The sequence below is a fragment of the Eurytemora carolleeae genome, unplaced genomic scaffold (genome assembly GCF_000591075.1).
Source record: "Eurytemora carolleeae unplaced genomic scaffold, Eaff_2.0 scaffold6, whole genome shotgun sequence".
NCBI lineage: Eukaryota > Metazoa > Arthropoda > Copepoda > Calanoida > Temoridae > Eurytemora > Eurytemora carolleeae.
The window spans coordinates 692,338-713,113 of NW_019396148.1; the positions used below are offsets into that span (position 1 = coordinate 692,338).

General features: G+C 31.0%; 1 protein-coding gene across 2 annotated transcripts; it reads right to left on the reverse strand.

The window, feature by feature from the left end:
- On the reverse strand, positions 1–19,538 carry LOC111696455 (acyl-CoA synthetase family member 2, mitochondrial). 2 transcript variants are annotated; one of them, XM_023466061.1, is made up of 24 exons: positions 19,289–19,400; positions 18,880–19,005; positions 16,600–16,648; positions 15,513–15,578; positions 14,863–14,931; positions 14,272–14,355; positions 13,974–14,018; positions 12,293–12,367; positions 11,749–11,795; positions 10,901–10,958; positions 10,259–10,328; positions 8,938–9,023; positions 8,675–8,739; positions 8,140–8,206; positions 7,419–7,513; positions 7,132–7,186; positions 6,618–6,695; positions 6,130–6,195; positions 4,235–4,301; positions 3,291–3,372; positions 2,112–2,204; positions 1,631–1,679; positions 957–1,067; positions 1–362 (listed from the first exon to the last, which is right to left on the reverse strand). In XM_023466061.1, exons 1-24 carry the CDS (start codon positions 19,393–19,395, stop codon positions 240–242), a joined length of 1,833 nt encoding a protein of 610 aa, XP_023321829.1. In that variant the 5' UTR covers positions 19,396–19,400; the 3' UTR covers positions 1–239. The 2 variants fall into 2 exon arrangements, with proteins under 2 accessions (XP_023321829.1, XP_023321830.1); XM_023466062.1 differs by lacking the exons at positions 1–362; positions 957–1,067; positions 1,631–1,679; positions 2,112–2,204 and adding an exon at positions 2,416–2,464 and having other exon boundaries at positions 19,289–19,538.
- Positions 19,539–20,776: the final 1,238 nt, after the last annotated feature.

Below are 20,776 nucleotides of genomic sequence, written 5' to 3' on the forward strand. Positions count from 1 at the left end.
AAAAATTATTTAATTTATTAATTAGGAGTATATAAGAAAACGAATAGAAACAAATTTGAAATATTTTGACAAGACATAGAAGAAAATTAAACTATTGTATCTTTTGCCATTATTTATTTCCCTGTTGGCTTTTCATATTTATTTTATAGTTAATACTTTTTAAATTATTGTATAGTTCTTCTTGATTTCCCTCTGTCTTCTTTATTTCTCTGTATCTTCTTTATTTGCCTGTATCTTCTTTATTTGCCTGCTAATTTCTTTTCTTGAATATCTTTCATGACAAATTTCTGTATTTTGCCAGTGATAGTTGTAGGAAATGATTCAACAAGCTCAATGTAGCGAGGGATTTTGAAGTGAGCCAACTAAAAAAAAATATTGATTTAATATTCTTCAAATAGAATACTTGTCTTTTAATAGTTTTTAAGAAATGAACTAGCTGTTATTTGCTTTAAATTCTAATTTATAATCCTTTTTATGATTGCACACCATTGATATTTTAAACGGGGATAGTAATCGAGCTTACAATAGATATGTTTTAGACTATTGAAAGTATACGACACCAGACATGAGAACTTTCGTGCTATTTACCCATAATCCCAATCCCTTGATCTAGATATCCGCAGTAGGTCCTTTTGAAATAATTCAGAATTTGCTTGGTTCAATTGATCTGTCTATTAACATAAGATCTAAATCAAACATCTCGATATATCTTGATATACACAATACAAGAGTTCTCAGCTCAGGACACAAAGATATAAGAATACACAAATGACTGGAACTTTTTGAATTGTCTAATTGAATGGTTTTGAGGCTTAATTTTCAGAAAGTACAGAAGTCAACATTTAACTATTAAAACACATCAAAAGCAAATTGTTTCTTGATTAAGTTTTTCCGAAGGGGGTTTTTCAGTAACAGTTTCCCAGTCTATATATTACGTAGTTCATGAACATTGTCACCTTTCCCTTGCAGAACTGTTTAATATCTTGAGAGTTTAGGTTGGAGCCCGGGATTTCTTTGATCCAAGCCACCAGCTCCTCTCCCAGCCGCTCATCAGCTATACCGAATACCTGGAAAATACAGTCATCGTCGTATATATCAATACAACGAAGACGAAATTTTACTTCAATTTTGATCTTTTCCAAGCTTTCCAACAGCCAGCTTGGATACACACAAAAATGGAAACAAGGAGATTATTTTAATGACTATTGTAAACTCAATTTAAAATTCGGTGTTGATGATGGAACTAACCTATGTAGAGTAAAAAAAATAGATATTAGTTCCACATTATTTAAAATATATTTCGGTCTGGGTTGACCCATGTCAGTTCTAACGATGTAATAACCATCAAAATCGATAAAAAAAAAATTTAAAAAAATTGTTAAAAATCACAGGAAAATAAACAAAAAAAAGATTATTCAAAATAAAATTAGTTGTAAACTCATAATTTGAAAAAATCTCGTTAGAAATCAAAACCTTAAAAGAAAAACCATTTTCATTGTATTGATATAAACGCCGACCGCATATGAATATTTACAAATAAAAAATATTCTACATCTGAAAAAGAAAATAAAAATATTTTTTATTACTTCAATTCTTTGTTTTTTTTTATCAATTAAAGAATTGTTTAGACCTGTGCTTCCTGTATGTGTGGATGTGTGTGCAAAAACTCCTCGATTTCTCTTAAACAAAATATTTAAAAAATTATTTTTTACAACTTTGTTTCCTAGAATTTTGTTGAAGCAATGACAGAAACAACTTGTTATTTTTAATTGCAACAATTTCTTTCAATTTCTAAAGAACTTCCTATTTACGTCTTTGGTTCGTAAAACCGAATGAAAAGCTAATTAGAAATGTCAGCAAATTAAAACCTGTCAATTCTTGTTAAAAAGGAAAATATTTAAGGAACAAAGAACACGATTTCATGTCATTTCATCTTTCAAGGGTTTCATTCCCTTCAAACGTATAGAGCTCTATTCAAATGAATTCTGTTAAACCAAAAAGTCTAAGTTTGAAATATCAAAAGTTTAACTAACAGGTTGCAAATATATGTATTTGCAAAAAATTAATTAACTTTCAAATTTAAAATGAGGAACAACTGTTAAAGAACTAACCTTGGATAAATATTTTCTCCACCTCGGATAATCATATCTTTCATTCGTCCGACAATCTGTCCATATCCATTCTTATCCATTACAGCAATATCCCTGCAAATAACAATATAATTAATATCCATTCTTATCCATTACAGCAATATCCCTGGATATAATAATATAATCAATATCCATTCTTATCCATTACAGCAATATCCCTGCAAATAACAATATAATTAATATCCATTCTTATCCATTACAGCAATATCCCTGGATATAATAATATAATCAATATCTATTCTTATCCATTACAGCAATATCCCTGGATATAATAATATAATTAATATCCATTCTTATCCATTACAGCAATATCCCTGCAAATAACAATATAATTAAAATCCATTCTTATCCATTACAGCAATATCCCTGTAAATAACAATATAGTTAAAATCCATTCTAATCCATTACAGTAATATCCCTGTAAATAACAATATAATTAATATCCATTCTTATCCGTTACAGTAATATCCCTTGAGAAGTTATACACTGGAACCGAATTTAAACAGGAGATATCGCTAAATACCTACACCGGTTAAAATCATTAATCACCTATTTGAAACCTAATGAATCTTTAACTTTGAATCGGTAATTCTTGATTTGAATCGGTGATTCAGAATTTCAATCAGTAATTCAGGATTTGAATCGTTGATTCAGGATTTGAATCGATGATTCAGGATTTGAACTGGTGATTCTGGAATTGAATCGGTGATTCAGGATTTGAATCGGTGATTCAGGATTTGAATTGGTGATTCAGGATTTGAATCAGTGATTCAGGATTTGAATCAGTGATTCAGGATTTGAATCGGTGATTCAGGATTTGAATCGGTGATTCAGGATTTGAATCGGTGATTCAGGATTTGAATCGGTGATTCAGGATTTGAATCAGTGATTCAGGATTTGAATCAGTGATTCAGGATTTGAATCAGTGATTCAGGATTTGAATCAGTGATTCAGGATTTGAACCAGAGGTAGGCAGTTTAGGGACCTATCTCAAATTCATTAAGTTCGGTCCAGCTGTACATCTTTATCACTTGATACAGCTTGTTAATTTTAAAACGCTCTGCACCGAAGGTCAAAGTTGGAAACTTATGTATTAATAAAGAGAGTTAGTTGAACTATGTCCAGCTAGATCAAATATACCCTGTATGGAACCATCTATCAGGAGTGATGGACTCTTCTGTTTTCTCCTTGTCCTCCCAATACCCGAGCATGGTAGAGTAACCTTAAATGGATTATATAAATATTATTTTAAAGGGACTGTAAGCGTGATTTCAAGTGACTCTGTATAATAAGATGGTATTCTTGATTCACAACGGTACCATCAAAGCTTTGTCTGATAAGGTATGAATTAAATATTAATATTATATTTGTATTGATTATCAGAATTGAACACTTTTAAATCAAAGTGTCGAGAGTACCATTGTAAATCGGGCATTGCCATCTTTGCAATAATATCACTATAGTTTCAGTAGAAGTTAATATTTCCATTTACTGATAGCGCCGATTGAAGGATTCATAACTTTGATTGGATAATGAGATAGATAGAAAGATAGATGTTACCGCTATACTATTTTGATTGGTTTAGAATAGACAATAAACACATGATTGAACCCTGATTGGATCATGCGCTAATGGACTCGGCATACAGGAGTGATGTTGGCCTTATTTTTTTGAAGTTCTAGGTATGTAATCAATTCTCCTACTAGTGCTTGAAAATTAAAACTAGGCAGCTACGAGGGCATTGAGTCGTACCAGTTATGACCTTCTCTTACTGTCTGGTCAAGTGTTCTTGGATTTCTTCAACCAAGACAGACAAGAAAATGGTCCATGGTTACTGTAGTGAATCATTGATGGAACATTTAAATTGATAAATGGGTAGAAAACACAGTTGAAGTATTTTTAATTATATTTAGTTTTTTTCATAAGTCTAAAATAAACTTTTTCTCTTTGGCTTTTTTATTAAATTTTATGTATACATTTTTAATGATAAAGGTTTACAATGTTATGATGTCTGTGACATAAACTTAAGCAGAGAGTGTCATAGGAGACATCTGTTGGTGAGAAAATGAACTAATTATTCCTACCTCTGGTGCACAGTTCTCCAGACTGACCTACAGGAACTATTTTACCATCAGAGTCCATTACTGCAACCTAACAATATATAATTACAAAATTACAATTTTTTCGAAATTTTATTTTTTACTCACAAAGATTGTACAAGCAAAATAAACACGAAGCAATCGTTAAATTCTTATAATTAAAAAGGATTGACCTAAAACATCATAAACTATTTTTTTGTGTCTCAACTATAAGCATACTTAAATAAACGACAGTATATTTCAAACCAAAAAAACCGCATTTCAAGTTTATTTCAGAAATAAGAAAATAGTATTTTACTTTAAAAAAGGTGCCTTCAGTATAAATAATAAATACTTGATAATGTTCTTGGTCTAAACTAGTTTTTATTCGTATAATTAAAGGTTGTTTAAACCCCCCCCCCCTCCCGAAAATCTGAAAAATTTTCTTGTGTCTTTTAAAACAATGTACACTTCTTCTCAAGACTAAAATATACAACAGTAGGAAACAAAAAAGCAAAAAAGTGTTTATATAATACACAAAGTAAATATTTGGGAATCCACTCAACGGATTTATTTTTGAGAGAGGTTTGGTCCACATTCAAACAATAAACAATAAACATCAAGAGTATGAATACATATTTTCAACAGAATACCTTTCCTCAATTGTAAACTAAACATTTAATAGAAAAGTAAACTTTCAGAAATATTTAGACATTAAATTCACAAAAACAACTTTTTACCAAACCTGCTTGAAAAACAATTAAACAAACGCAAAAAAAAACTATATCTTTAAAGATATTTTTTCTTTATGCCATAAATGAAATTAAACATTTGGTCACTAAACTAAACGTACAAGACTCAGTAACTAGGAGTACAGGGAGACAGAGAAAAATGTCAAACCCAAGTTAAACGAACACAGTACACACATAACAAGATAATCAACAAGATCGAAATGCCTGCATTCATCTGTCAACGCCAGGGAGTAAGAAATAGAAGGAAGAAATAACTGACGCGGTTCGCCAAACCATATGATTATACATGCTTTGCAGACAGGTACTCCATTTGAATAAGAAATATTTGTCTGATTTACAATTACCACGTATACAATTACCTGTTCTGAATATTTCATATACATATGGAGTACCGTCTGCAAAGCATGTATAATCATATGGTAGGGTGAACCGCGTCAGTTTTATCTCTCTTCTATTCCTTACTCCCTGGTCAACGCTGTATTGCCCTGGAGAGCCTAGGGGTTTTCTACCTCTCTGGGTCTAGACTTGCTATGGAAAAGCTCGACTTGCACTCCTTAGAAACAGGTCTGGTGACCCAGTTTTTAAGTAAAACCTACAACCCATGGGAAACATGTTAATATCCATCAACCACAGATCTTCATAATGTGGAGAAGCATCGAGTACAGGTATAATTTACAAGTACTGCCCAAAATGTTCTTACACATCAGTTTCAAGACTCCAACTGTTGATAATCTAATCCTAGCCAAAACTCCTTTTATCACATTTTTCATTATTTATAAGTGGAGATTCTGACATTTGGGTCCTTCAAAATTTTCAAAATTCTACGGTTGGTGCAGTGTTCGTTTTTCTTGCCTCACCCTTCAACAGAGTAGTAAACATTAATTACGTGTATATAGATCTATATTTAGCATAGTCATCAACATTCAACAATCTACAAACCTGCTAAAATATATATTGAGCTAATCTTCTTTGCAACAAACAAGAAATATCAGACAGCATTGAAAAAGAAACAGCAATTAGCAGAATTCTGAACCGATGGATAAGAAGAATGAATTTTTAACAATATAAACAAACAAATAATCTTACTTAAATTTTTTCTAGATTTTTTCACTCTTAGCCATGAATGAAACTAAATATTTAGTTACTAACCTCAACATGGTTTGAAGGAAACCCAATAGTACCAGTCTTTTTTTCCATATCATCAGAACAGAAACCCTCACATAATAATAATTATTATTATTATTGTTATTATTAATTATTATTATGATTGTTATTAGTATTATTATTTTTCATTATATTATAACTATTATTATTAAAATTATTATTAAAATTATTATTGGTATTTTTAATATTATTATCATTATTATTAACAGAAGACATTTAAGCAATACTTGATGTTACTTGATGTAGCTCTACAAAGCAAATAGCTTTAATAGTAAGTTATCAAATGACGTATTAAGTGAAATGAGTTTTTCTACACTGCACAATTTCTGCGTTTCTCTTTCTTTGGATTTGCTTAGTCAAACCTTGAATTTAAAAATTGACTTCCTATTTTAGAGTTTTCTGGTTCTCACAGTACTATTATTATTTTTTATAGTTGTTATTTTGATTATTATTTATATTGATATTATCGTTACCTGGAATGTAACAGGGCTAGTTTCTGTCATCCCATAGCAGACAACAAAATCTTTCATATTCAACTCATTTACAACATTCTAGGAAATATTACATTATTGTGTACGTTATCATTCATGCTCACTTTAGTGTAAAAATTCAATAAAGCCGTGTTAAAACTTTTAATTAGATATATATTATAGCACCGTATTATTGCTATAGCTTTTTAGTTTTATTTTACAAATATTAGGATATTTCTAGAAGAACTTTTTCAATTCAAATGAAAATAAGATTTAAACTTTCATGTGCAAAAAGCTTTCTAGCTATGTAAAGATCATTAAAGATCATTAGATCAGTACAACTTACAAGTACACACACACACATTTCATAAAATTACCTATTATTTTTACGTGTTATAAATTTTTTACTTATCATTCATATCAGTTTTATGCAGGGTTGCTGGCACAACTTTTCCTACCTGGATCGCAACTCCTCCAAGAGTGAGGAAGTTAGCTTGATTGTAAACAAATACAATACCTTACATAATTCCTTAGGACAGGGAGCTCCAGCCATTATTCCAGTCTCTACCCGACTAAATTAATACATTTTTTAAATAAAAATAAAAATAAAAACAAATTTTGAAAACTTTTTTGATTTTTTGCATTAAATTGACGATTGATTTTAGTAATTCTGTTTTTAACCAGCAAATAAGTTCATAGTAAATTTCAAGGTTTTCTTAAATCATTAATGATTTTAAAAATTGTAAAAAAATAAAGTGTTATAATTTTGTTTGTAAAAAAGGTTTCTCAGCTTTTTCTTCTTACCTAACATCAGGTTTAATTTGACGAGCACTAGCGAGTATATCAACAAACATTGTCGGGGTTCCATAAATACTTGTGCACTTTTCTGATTCTATTGCCTGGGTCATAATCATAATCATAATAATAATCATAATCATAATCATAATCATAAATACTAGTACGTACTTTTCTGATTCTATAGCCTGGATCATATTAACATTGAAAACAAAGAGAAAATTTAAACATCGCTAATTCAAATTAGAAAAAAATATCTATTGATAAAAATTTTATTAAAAAAAGCTAATTTTGTAAACAGTTATATTATAGAAAGTGAGCTGGGAACTTTTGAATGGTGGATATCATCTCCTCTTTTTCATAATCTCCAGATTAAATAACGCTTGTTCTCCTCTTATTACCAATCTCCAGATTAATTAACCGATTGGGATTAAGGATATCCAATTCTAAAGTTTTCAGCTCTGATTAGTGGAATTGTATCTTTGAAGCCTGCGTTTTTATGAACAGTGAATTGACGATTTTTACAACAGAAGATCGAAACGGGGAATTTTTATAAACCAACACATTTACAGAAAATGAAAATATCTTCCTAATTTTTGCTAAGATTAAGGTGTTCAAGGTACCTACCGTTAAGAATAAAAATGTCACTCTAACAATGAAGTCTCAATTGAAATGAATTTAATATTCCAGTTAAAAAATTTAGCGTTTTTTCATTATTATGATATTTTTCCTTTGCACATTCAAGTCCATTAAAACTAGGGGCAGGGTACACGTTAGTTGCTCCATACAACATACCACTAAAAAAAGGGTTACAAAATATTCTTTGACAATTTTAAAAGATTGTTACTGGAATGGACTGGACTGGACTGGGGACTAGACTGGACTGGACTGGACTGGACTGGACTGGACTGGACTGGACTGGACTGGACTGGACTATATTTGCTTTTCTGGGTGTTTGTTTGTCTGTTTGTTTGTGTCCAATAAACGACAAAACGGCTAAACCGATCGGGCCCAATTTTTTGTCGGACCTCGCGTGACCTCAGGAAAGGTTTATGGATAATTAAAATTCAAAAAATTAGCCTCCAACAAAATTCAATTTTTATGAAATTCTAGAAGTCCACGAATTATTGTTATAAAATCAGCTTTTATTTGTTTTTGTTTTACAATTTATACAATGAGAAAATGTTCACAATTGAAATAGAAGATGGACGCGAAGCGCATTGTAAGCCTAGCATATATATATATATTTATATATATTTATTTACCCCATGGATCCTGCTACATTTCCGAAGCAATGATATAAAGGAACTGAAACACAGATGCGATGTGCCTGAAATTTTTTTTTGATTTTTTAATTACATGTTCCTGGAAAGAAATAATTTAAAAAAAAATGCCAGCAAGAAAATTAAACTTACTTTTAATTTTGATTATTGATAATTGAAATAAGCTTTGTTTGTTATTTTATCTGAAAATATAATATTAAAGATATCTAGAATTTTAGATTTCTATAGATAATGAACATATCTACCTTATTCCCATATCCTATTCTGTTGCCAATTTGAAAAGCGTTGTTAACAATATTGTGATGAGACAATGTAACACCCTTCGGGTTCCCTAAATAGAAAATGGAGTTGGATCCCTTTAGTTTAAAAAAGGGATGAATTAATCACTATTTTTCGGTTTGGTAGTTTTCAATAAAACTTTGGAATAGAAAAACGATATTTTTACTTTATGCTCTCAAATATTTTTTGAAGTAGCTTTAAAAAAACGTATTAATTAAAATGGACCTGTGTACACTGCACAGTTGATAAGTTTGTTCATTGGACAGTTCAAATAATAATTTAGGTCTAAAAGTCCTCTTCCGATTCAATAGTTTTATGAGTCCCATTGTAAGATATTATAAATTAATTAAAGTCTCAAAAAAATCTGTCTAGAGGAGGGGGGTGGGGCACAAAATATAGAAGGGGGTAGGGAGTAGGAGTAGGAGTAGGGGGCTACAAAATACTTATGTCATCAAGGATAATGATTGGACTTTTAAAGTGTTTGGTGTGAATAATTATACACAAGGGAATAACAGTTTAAATATCATAAAGTTACTTCGTTCGCACCTTGATTAGCCCCTTCCTCGTCCCTCCTCCTCCCCCCCATCCTTTGGAGGGGTATTTACTTTAATTGATTAATTTTTTAAAGGGACTGTCTTTGAAATTTCAAGTTACCTCTATACAACAGAAAAGTTACTTTTGTAGAAAAACTACAATTTTTTTAAAAGATAAACATTGCTATATCTCATTCCTTCTTGATTGGACAATATGTTTAAAGATAAACATTGCTATATCTCATTCCTTCTTGATTGGACAATATGTTTAAAGATAACCATTGATATATCTCATTCCTTCTTGATTGGACAATATGTTTAAAGATAAACATTGCTATATCTCATTCCTTCTTGCTTGGACAATATGTTTAAAGATAAACATTGCTATATCTCATTCCTTCTTGCTTGGACAATATGTTTAAAGATAAACATTGCTATATCTCATTCCTTCTTGATTGGACAATATGTTTAAAGATAAACATTGATATATCTCATTTGTTCTTGATTGGGCAATATGTTTAAAGATAAACATTGCTATATCTCATTCCTTCGTGATTGGACAATATGTTTAAAGATAAACATTGCTATATCTCATTCCTTCTTGATTGGACAATATGTTTAAAGATAACCATTGCTATATCTCATTTGTTCTTGATTGGACAATATGTTTAAAGATAAACATTGCTATATCTCATTCCTTCTTGATTGGACAATATGTTAAACGATACCGTTATAAATCTAACCCAACCCGAACCTGTTGTTCCTGAAGTAAACTGAATATTTGCTGGAGAATCCATCTTTACAATTCTTGACAATAAATCCACCTGACATTAAAAAGAATAAGTCCTGAAAATATTTATACGTATTTATTTTCCAGACAAAGATTGGTTTCCGAAATGAAACTAAATAAATTTGGTTTGACTGGATTTTTGCTTGTTTTCCCTCAGTATAAACACTAAAACAGCTGATCCGGTTTGGCTGGAATTATTTTTATAGAGTATTGCCTAACCCCAAGAAATATGGTTGCATGTGCTTCCCTTAAACTTTTTTTAAAAATTGTACAATATTGAAAACTACGATATTCTGCTCTTTTGTGCGCATGTCAAAAAAGTAATATCTTGATTTTTTTATTTTTTATTGAAGTTTTTCGTAGAAAAAAGAAAAAGTAATTAAGTTCTAGCCACAAACTCTGATTTTCTAATCCCTATATCTTTGCAAACCGATATTTTTGACCTTAGATACTTCAAACTATGAATTCTGTCGGATCAACAAATATTAGTTCGAAATATCAAAGGTTTCCAGCATCAAGCTGCAAAGATATAGAGATTAGAACTTAGTGGCAAGATCTCAGTTCCTTTCCTAAAACTTTCTTGAATTTAAAGTCAGTATTTTTTACCTTTTTCAATGACTCTGATCCAGCACCAGTTTGTACGTCTTTGTACTTGTGGGAACCACTTGAAACAAAATAAATTTTTTAATTAATTCAAAATTAAATAAATAGATAATTTGATAATTGATTGAATGATTGAATGATCTATCAGCTGGTTTGCTTTTTATTTATCAGTTTATTTTTGGTTGCTTAATTGTTTGAAGTATTCATCGATTAATTGATTAGTTGGTTGGTTCCTTGCTTAATTGTTTGAAGTATTGATTGATTGATTGATTGGTTAATTGGTTGCTTAATTGTTTGAAGTATTGATTGATTGATTGATTGATTAATTGGTTGCTTAATTGTTTGAGGTATTGATTGATTGTTTGATTGGTTGGTTAGTTGCTTAAATGTTTGAGGCTGATAGATTAAAAGATTGTTTGTTTAATTGGTTGATCATGATCAACAATTGATTTATTTTGAATGGTTGGTACATTGATTTATTCGTTGGTTTATTGTTTAATTGATGATTAATTGTGTGATTTATTGTTAGAGTGGTTTATTGTTTGATTGATTGATTTGTTGATTTATTGTTTGAATGGTTTATTGATTGATTGATATATATAGTTTGATTTTTAATTGATTGATTGATTAATTGATTTATTGTTTGAAGAGTTGGTGGATTGAATAACATGGTTTGTCAATTTGTTGAACAGTTGATTGGTTGACCGATTGGTTAGTTAATGTTTGAACGGTTGGATAATTGATTGAATGATCGATTGTTTTATTCTTTGGATGGTTTGTTGATTGTTTTCTTGGTCGGTTAAATGATTGAACGATTGATCGATAGATTGATTGGATGGAAAATGATTTACCTTTTATAAGAATCAGTTATGATAATAACATGCTTGAGGCTGGGAACCTATAGATTCATGTATACACTTTCAAATTGAAAAATCAAACGGTTGCAAGCAAGCTTTCTCAAACAGTGTTAAATAACTTTCTAAAGAAAACAGAACAAATTTTAAATTAATGGTTTGGCTAAATACTTTAACTACTTTAGGAACTGATCGAAATTTTTTTGTTAATATATTGATTTTGAATTAATTCATACAGTATTTAAAAAAAAATGAGCTTTAAGGTTGATTTTAATTAATTTACATAGTATAAAGAATTGTTATCACTGAATAAACTATGAGACAGATTTTAAGTATCTTTATGTTGAGTTGTTTTCCTTTATAATTCTAATATGGGTTCACTAAACCAGGATGAAAAAGTGGTTTGTCATTAAAAAAGACAATTGCAGGCCATCAAAAAATCCCTGGAGATTTTTCCATTAGTCAATCAAAAAAAAACGACTTTAATAACATTAAAATAAGTTTAATAATTCATTGATTAATTGATTGAGTGTATGTATCCCTGGTCACTTGATATTCCTCCTGGCGTTGAAGTTTCTAGTTCAGGTATAACAGATCTTATTAAGCTGTGGTAATCCTAAATACAGATCCTATTACGCTGTGGAAATCCTAAATACAGATCCTATTAAGCTGTGGTAATCCTAAATACAGACCCTATCAAGCTGTGGTAATCCTATAAAATACAAACCCTATCAAGCTGTGGTAATCATAGATACAGATCCTTTCAAGCTGTGGTAATCCTAAATACAGATTCTATCTAGCTATGGTAATCCTAAATACAGATCCAATCAAGCTGTGGTAATGCTAAATACAGATCCTGTTAAGCTGTGGTAATCCAAAATACAGATCCTATCAAGCTGTGGTAATCCTAAATACAGATCCTATGAGCTGTGGTAATCCAAAATGCAGATTCTATCAAGGTCTAGAAATCCTAAATGTAGATTCTATCAAGCAGTAGTAATCCTAAATACAGATCCTTTTAAACTGTGGTGATCCTAAATACAGATCCTATCAAGGTGTGGCAATCCTTAATACAGACGCTTTTAAGCTGTTGTAATCCTAAATATAGACCCTATCAAGCTGTGGTTATCCCAAATACAGATCCTATTAAGCTGTGATAATCCTAAATACAGATTCTATTAAGCTGTGGTAATCCTAAACACAGATCCTATCAAGCTGTGGTAATCCTAAATACAGATCCTATCAAGCTGTAGTAATTCTAAATACAGACGCCTTTAATCCGTGGTAATCCTAAATACAGACCCTATCAAGCTGTGGTAATCCTAAATACAGATCCTATCAAGCTGTGGTAATCCCAAATACAGATTCTATTAAGCTGTGGTAATCATAAATACAGATCCTATAAAGGTGTGGTAATCCTAAATACAGACCCTATCAAGCTGTAGTAATTCTATATACAGACGATTTTAAGATGTGGTAATCCTAAATACAGACTCTATCAAGGTGTGGTAATCCTAAATACAGTTACTTTCAATTTAAAAGATCTTCCAGCGAGACTCATAAAACTGTGAAATAGGAAGACGACTGTACGTTAGACTCAATTTATGAATTTAACTAGTACAATGAAAATGATTGTCCAGTGTACATATAACAAGTTGAATTTTAATCTATACTGGTGAAACTATTTGCTTTATAACAACATTAAATACACAGAAAATTTCTAACAAAAGTATTTTATTCCAGCAAAGTGTCAAGTTTATCTTAAAATTTATGTAAACTTTCTCTGCTTTTCCTTGTGATACATTTTTCAACAAAACGAAACATTAAGTTTGTAACTACATATATTCCCATAGTTTGGAACTACATTTATTCCCATAGTTTGGAACTCCATATATTACCATAGTTCGGAACTACATAAATTCCCATAGTTTGGAACTACATATATTCCCATAGTTTGGAACTCCATATATTCCCATAGTTTGTAACTACAAATATTCCCATAGTTTGGAACTATATCTATTCCCTATAGTTTGGAACTACATATATTCCCATAGTTTGGAACTACATATATTCCCATAGTTTGAAACTACATATATTCCCATAGTTTGGAACTACATATATTCCCATAGTTTGGAACTAAATATATATCCCATAGTTTGGAACTACATATATTCCCATAGTTTGGAACTACATATATTCCCATAGTTTGGAACTAATACTACCTGAGTTTTAAAAGTTTCGTTGCATAGAAGAGCTTTGACCTGAACCTACAATAATGAAAATGATAAAAAATAAATAATATATTGTTTAAAATTCTAAATTAGCATATAAACTGAAGGTTTTCTTATTTTCACAGTTTTAGATATATTTTTTTTTTTTTTTTGGGGGGGGGAGTCTATACTTTTCTTAAATCGGAACTTCACCCCCATTCAAGATTTATTAAAGTATATCATTTGAATTAATGTTGCCATTTAAAATTTAAAAATAAATATTAATAGAAGTTGTTATATTTTTCTTTACCTTGTTTAAGCAATATTTGAGCTCGCTTGCTTGGTAGGCAGGATTTATATTCACAAGAACCAACCCAGCCTTAGCAGCTGCAAACTATACAAACAACACTTAATACTCGGGGGCCCTGGGATTGAAAACTAGACAAACAACACTTAATACTCGGGGGCCCTGGGAGTGAAAACTATTCAAACAACACTTAATATTCGGGGGCCCTGGGAGTGAAAACTATGCAAACAACACTTAATACTCGGGGGCCCTGGGAGTGAAAACTAGTCAAACAACACTTAATACTCGGGGGCCCTGGGAGTGAAAACTATTCAAACAACACTTAATATTCGGGGGCCCTGGGAGTGAAAACTATTCAAACAACACTTAATACTTGGGGGTCCTGGGAGCGGATTATTTTTTGTAGTGTGAACCTAGAATTGATTATTGCTACTGTGGGGCCCTAGAGAATTTTTTTTTGCTTTGGGGTCTTATGAGTTGATTATTTTTTTTCTGTGGGGCTATAGAATTGATCGTTTTTGCTATGGGGCCCAAGAGTTAATTTCTGTTATGTGGAATCCTAGAGTAGATTACTTTGCTGAGAGGCCCTAGTACCTGTGTTGTATACCATTCTAAAGTGTTTTGACCCCAAATTCCAAGCCGATCTCCAGGTTCCAGTCCAAGCTGTAACAAAACATGTAACAAAATTTAGAAAATTAATAATTAAATGTATCCTTTGTATCCTGTCTAAAAAGCTGAAAACTGATTATTCCAATTTTGGTTTGGTTTGGAAGTGAAAGCAAATTTAGAACTTTATGCTGCTTTAAAAATCTAACGATTTTTAAAATTTACTTATTTTTACCCAAATAAAGGGTCACTTGAATTAAGTTAACATAACAAAAACAAACAAAAAAGTTCGTTATAGATATTATAGAAAAATTTCGTGGATTTTCAAAATTTAATAAAATCGAGTTTTGTTGGAAGCTATTTTTTTAAATTTTTTATCAGTCATTAACCTTCCACGGGGTCTTGTGAGGTCCCCACACTGCAATATTTGGGCCCGATTGGTTCAGCCGTTTTTAAGTTTATTGAATACCAGGATAAAGAAATTTTTAGTTTAATAAGGAAACCTTTTTATGATAATTTTCCAAGTTTCAAAGATTTTTTATGAATGAAGATATTAATTGAAACTTTACACTGTACAGTGGGCAGAGACAATTTCAGGTTTAAATACGTTTTGTAAATATGATTTTTTTAATTTTTACCTCTATAAACCCTGCAGCTAAGGAGTCAATGTCTTTTTTTACTTCTGAAAATGTTCTTCTTTTGGCCTGAAAATTAGATAATTTGCAGGAAAAAAGAAAAAAGGAAATGCGTACAGATAGAAGCAGAAAACTCTGGAATAGAAAGACGTTTTTTGACTCATCTAATGACTTTACAAAGTCCAATGAACATGAAACAAAGCAATTTGTATAGTGTAAACAAACCTATTTCACTTGATAAGTAATTTAATTACAAACTAGACTATTTTTCTTGTAATAACATCAAATACAATTATATCTTGCTTCATTGTCGTCTTCCTATTCCACAGTTTTCTGGTTTTCACTGTATACAAATTTTATTTTTAAAGAAGTAGCATAAATAAAGTAATACAAGTAATAAAGATTGTAAACAATAACACAAATGATAAACAGACATTTGGTGCATCTCTGGCATTAGATGAAGATTCACCGTATACTAACTCTTGTTTGTTTATATTAGATCGGCTGCCTTTATTATTGTTGTTACGCAAAAACTAGCTCTCCAGCAATGCAAAAACGTCACAGCAAAGTGTACGGAAATCCTATTGCCCCCTCCTTGTATTCAATTCTCCTTGGTTTAGTCCTTCTCATGTCCTTCTTCAGTTCTCGTCAATATGATATATTGCTCAGTGAAATAATTTGATATTCTCAAAATAAAATTCACTCCTGAGTGGTTTAATAATTATGAAGTCCATTAAAACACCAAACTACCCCGATTATCATTGAAGTACACTTTGACCCCTAGAAGTATGAGTTCGCGGACTGTACAATTCTTGGTGATTTTGCGTACATAAGCTATCTATGTTTATTTATTTATCTATGGTTTGTATCAATAAATAAATTTATATCTTGTTTGCAACTGTGGGCAATTCTAGCTTCACATTAGAAAACAAAACAATTGTTAAAAAATAATGAATTTATGTAAGCTTTTTGGTGCACGAGTTCAGATCGTCAACGTACCGGGTTTACAAGTGCAGTATTCAGTGTTCAGTGGTGTACGGTGTACTGTGTACAATATACAGTGTACAGTGTATAGTGTACAGTATTCTACCTGTGCAATATCTACAACAGCCTCCCTGTCCCCGTACATGCTCTCAGATCTAATTAAATAAAAATATAAACATTTCACTTTTGTAAGAATTTTGAAAACTGCAAAATTAAGCACTCTTTTTTTCAAATAAGTTTTCAATATTTTGGTGCACAAATTTGATTCTGTTGATCTTGACGTTTTTTATGTATTTTCTTCGCAGTAGCAAATTTCAAATACAAAACTAATCTAATCTTAAGTAAACTTCATTTCAATCTAAAACAGGGGAATTAACTGCAAAAAATGTTTTCAAGAATTCAATTATAAAATAATTGTTTTAACCTATATCTAAAATTAAAGGGATTGTGTGCGTTTTTTCAAGTGATCAGTAGCATTTACGATTCACAACGATACCCTTCAAAACTTTTTCTGAACAAGCATGAATTAATGAATTAATGAATTAATGAATCTATACAGTGATAAACAGAAAACTCTGGAGTAGGAAGTCTATTTGTCTTACTTTAAATAGTGCAAGGAACATGAGGCACAGCAATTGTGCAGTGTAAACAGACCCATTTTACTTAATAAGACATTTAATAACTTTCTATTTTCTTTGAAACAACATCAAATGCACTTCAATATTGATTTAATATCGTCTTCTTAGTCTACAGTTTTCTGCTTATCATTGTAAGTATTAATGTTGTTTGTTTGTATTTGGTTATTTTTGGTTCCTTTTGCGAATATTGAAAAGAGAAATTATAAATATTTTTATGGAAATGGGTTAATCTTCCACATAAATGATCATATTAAATGTTCATGGATACCGTTGTGAATCGATTGTGTATGTTTCTCTTGACGAGGTTCACTTGAAATTACGAGAACATTCCCTTTAAAACTAGAAAACAATTTTATAATTGGCTTAATGTAAAATATTATTGTTACAAGACAAGATTGAGTTTTATTAACAAGACAAGACAAGATTGAGCTTTATTAACAAGACAAGACAAGATTGAGCTTTATTAACAAGACAAGACAAGATTGAGCTTTATTAACAAGACAAGACAAGATTGAGTTTTATTAACAAGACAAGACAAGATTGAGCTTTATTAACAAGACAAGACAAGATTGAGTTTTATTAACAAGACAAGACAAGATTGAGTTTTATTAGCAAGACAAGACAAGAATGAGTTTTATTAACAAGACAAGACAAGATTGAGCTTTATTAACAAGACAAGACAAGATTGAGCTTTATTAACAAGACAAGACAAGATTGGTTTTTATTAACAAGACAAGACAAGATTGGTTTTTATTAACAAGACAAGACAAGATTGAGTTTTATTAACAAGACAAGACAAGATTGGTTTAATTAACTAAAAAAATCAAAAATTAAAAATAGATTTATGTTCATGATTTGAGAAAGAAAATGATTAACAGATAAAGAAAAATAACTTATTATTTTAATAGTCCTAGTAAGTCTAGTACAGATGGACTGCCAGGATCACATGCAAATCTCCATCTTCTTTATATCCTAGCTATACTGCTTGTTTGTCCTATAGTTAGTCCTAGTAAAGGAGGAAAATATCCTACCTATACTGCTTAGGTACTATAGTTATTCCTAGTAAAGGAGGAATATAGTATCCTAAATATCTGCTGATTGTCCTATAGTTAGTCCTAGTAAAGGAGGAATATAATATCCTAAATATCTACTGCTTGTACTATAGTTATTCCTAGTAAAGGAGGACTTTAATATCCTACCTTTACTGCATGTCCTAACATTAGTCCTAGTAAAGGAGGACTAGAATATTCTACCTATTCACTGCTTGTCCTATAGTTAATCCTATTAAAGGAGGACTATATCCTACCTATCCACTGCTTGTCCTATAGGTAATCCTAGTTAAGGAGGACTATAATATCCTACCTATCCACTGCTTGTCCTATTGGTAATCCTAATTAAGGAGGATTAGAATATCCTACCTATCCACTGCTTGTCCTATAGTTAATCCTAGTAAAGGAGGACTAGAATATCCTACCTATCCACTGCTTGTTCTATAGGTAATCCTAGTTAAGGAGGACAATATCCTACCTATCCACTGCTTGTCCTATAGTTAATCCTAGTTAAGGAGGACTAGAATATCCTACCTATCTACTGCTTGTCCTATTGTTAATTCTAGTAAAGGAGGACTATATCCAACCTATCCACTGGCGGTCCTATAGTTAGTCCTATTAAAGGAGGACTATGATATCCTACCTATCTACTGCCTGTCCTATAGTTAGTCCCAGTAAAGGAGGACTAGAATATCCTACCTATCCACTGCTTGTCCTATAGTTAGTCCCAGTAAAGGAGGACTCCCAGGACCACATGCATAACTCCAGCTAGTGTGAAACTCCACAGGAGCCTGTTTTCTGTTCACAGCACATGTGGATAAACTCCTAGACATTTATATTTAATTAAAAGAAGTACAACTGTAAATAAAAGAAGTATATTGACCCTGTTACTGCGGTAATATTTTTCTTCATATGTATTCATTAAAATTACATTCTAATTTCTGAAATTAGCCCGTATTCAAAGTTTTAAATCTTCCATTCCAAATTTTATATAAAAGATCTAAATCACCTATTAGTCACTGACTAAACAGAATAACTAACTTTGATGAAAAAATAACACATATTCTTTTTGATTTTTTTGAGCCTTGTAATCCTCTTAAACCTGTACCTGATGTTTAAATGCTGATGACGGAGTAGCTGAGCTGAGCAGAGTGATCTCCTAACTGACATTTTCATTCTTTGATGATGATTAAATACATTGACCTCAGACAACATATGCACAGGTGTACAATGTACATACTATGCAATACAAGTCTGTGCACTACAGTTTACTCTTGCACACTACAATACACTTCTGTGCAATGCAATACAACAAGTCTGTGGACTACAGGTTACTCTTGTACACTACAATATACTTCTGTGCAATGCAATACAACAAGTCTGTACACTACAGTTTACTCTTGTACACTACAATACACTTCTGTGCAATGCAATACAACAAGTCTGTGCACTACAGGTTACTCTTGTACACTACAATACACTTCTGACTGCACTTCAATAAAATTCATTACACTGCAATACAATTCCGTTCACTAAATCACTTCTTTTAACTTCAATACACTTCCATGCACTGCAATATACTTCTTTTAACTGCAATACATTTCCGTGCACTTCAATATACTTATTTTAACTGTAATACACGTCCATGCACTTCAATATACTTATTTTAACTGTAATACACGTCCATGCACTTCAACATACTTATTTTAACTGTAATACACGTCCATGCACTTCAATATACTTATTTTAACTGTAATACACGTCCATGCACTTCAATATACTTCTTTTAACTGTAATAAACGTCCATGCACTTCAATATACTTATTTTAACTGTAATACACGTCCATGCACTTCAATATACTTCTTTTAACTGTAATACACGTTCATGCACTTCAATATACTTATTTTAATTGTAATACACGTCCATGCACTTCAATAAACTTCTTTTAATTACAATACACTACATTAAACCACTCCTTAGAAATACGATCGCTCTAGTATATACAAGTGTACAACGTTAGATACGTGAACATATCGTGATGTACACAACCGACCAATCTATTAATTGTGTACATCTGAGCTAAGCTTCACCTCTTCGATTTATTACTCTATGGGTAGTGATTATGAAAATGAAGATATGTAGTGATTATGAAAATGAAGACAAGTAGTGTTTATCAAAATGAAGATAGTGATTATCAAAATGAAGATAGGTAGTGATTATGAAAATGAAGATAGGCAGTGATTATCAAAATGAAGATAGGTAGTGATTATCAAAATGAAGATAGGTAGTGATTATCAAAATGAAGAAAGGTAGTGATTATCAAAACGAAGAAAGGTAGTGATTATCAAAATGAAGATAGGTAGTGATTATAAAAATGAAGATAGGTAATGATTATTAAAATGAAGATAGGTAGTGATTATTAAAATGAAGATAGGTAGTGATTATTAAAATGAAGATAGGTAGTGATTATCAAAAAAAAAGAAATCCATACATCACTCTCACCAGTCAATACTGGAACTTCAATAACTGAAAGATAAGAAAACTTGATTTTCAAGATTTAAGCAGACGTTTACAATACACACGATATATATACTC

Bases quoted from the DNA above. Each gene is read 5' to 3' on its own strand.
- LOC111696455 (XM_023466061.1), bottom strand. From the start codon at position 19,395: ATGTTGTCTGAGGTCAATGTATTTAATCATCATCAAAGAATGAAAATG. The intron at 2,205-3,290 runs GTATATTTGATC...TGTTATTTGCAG, and splicing joins GATAGATGGTTCCATACAGG to GGATATTGCTGTAATGGATA. The intron at 363-956 runs GTGACAATGTTC...ATTTTTTTTTAG, and splicing joins AACAGTTCTGCAAGGGAAAG to TTGGCTCACTTCAAAATCCC.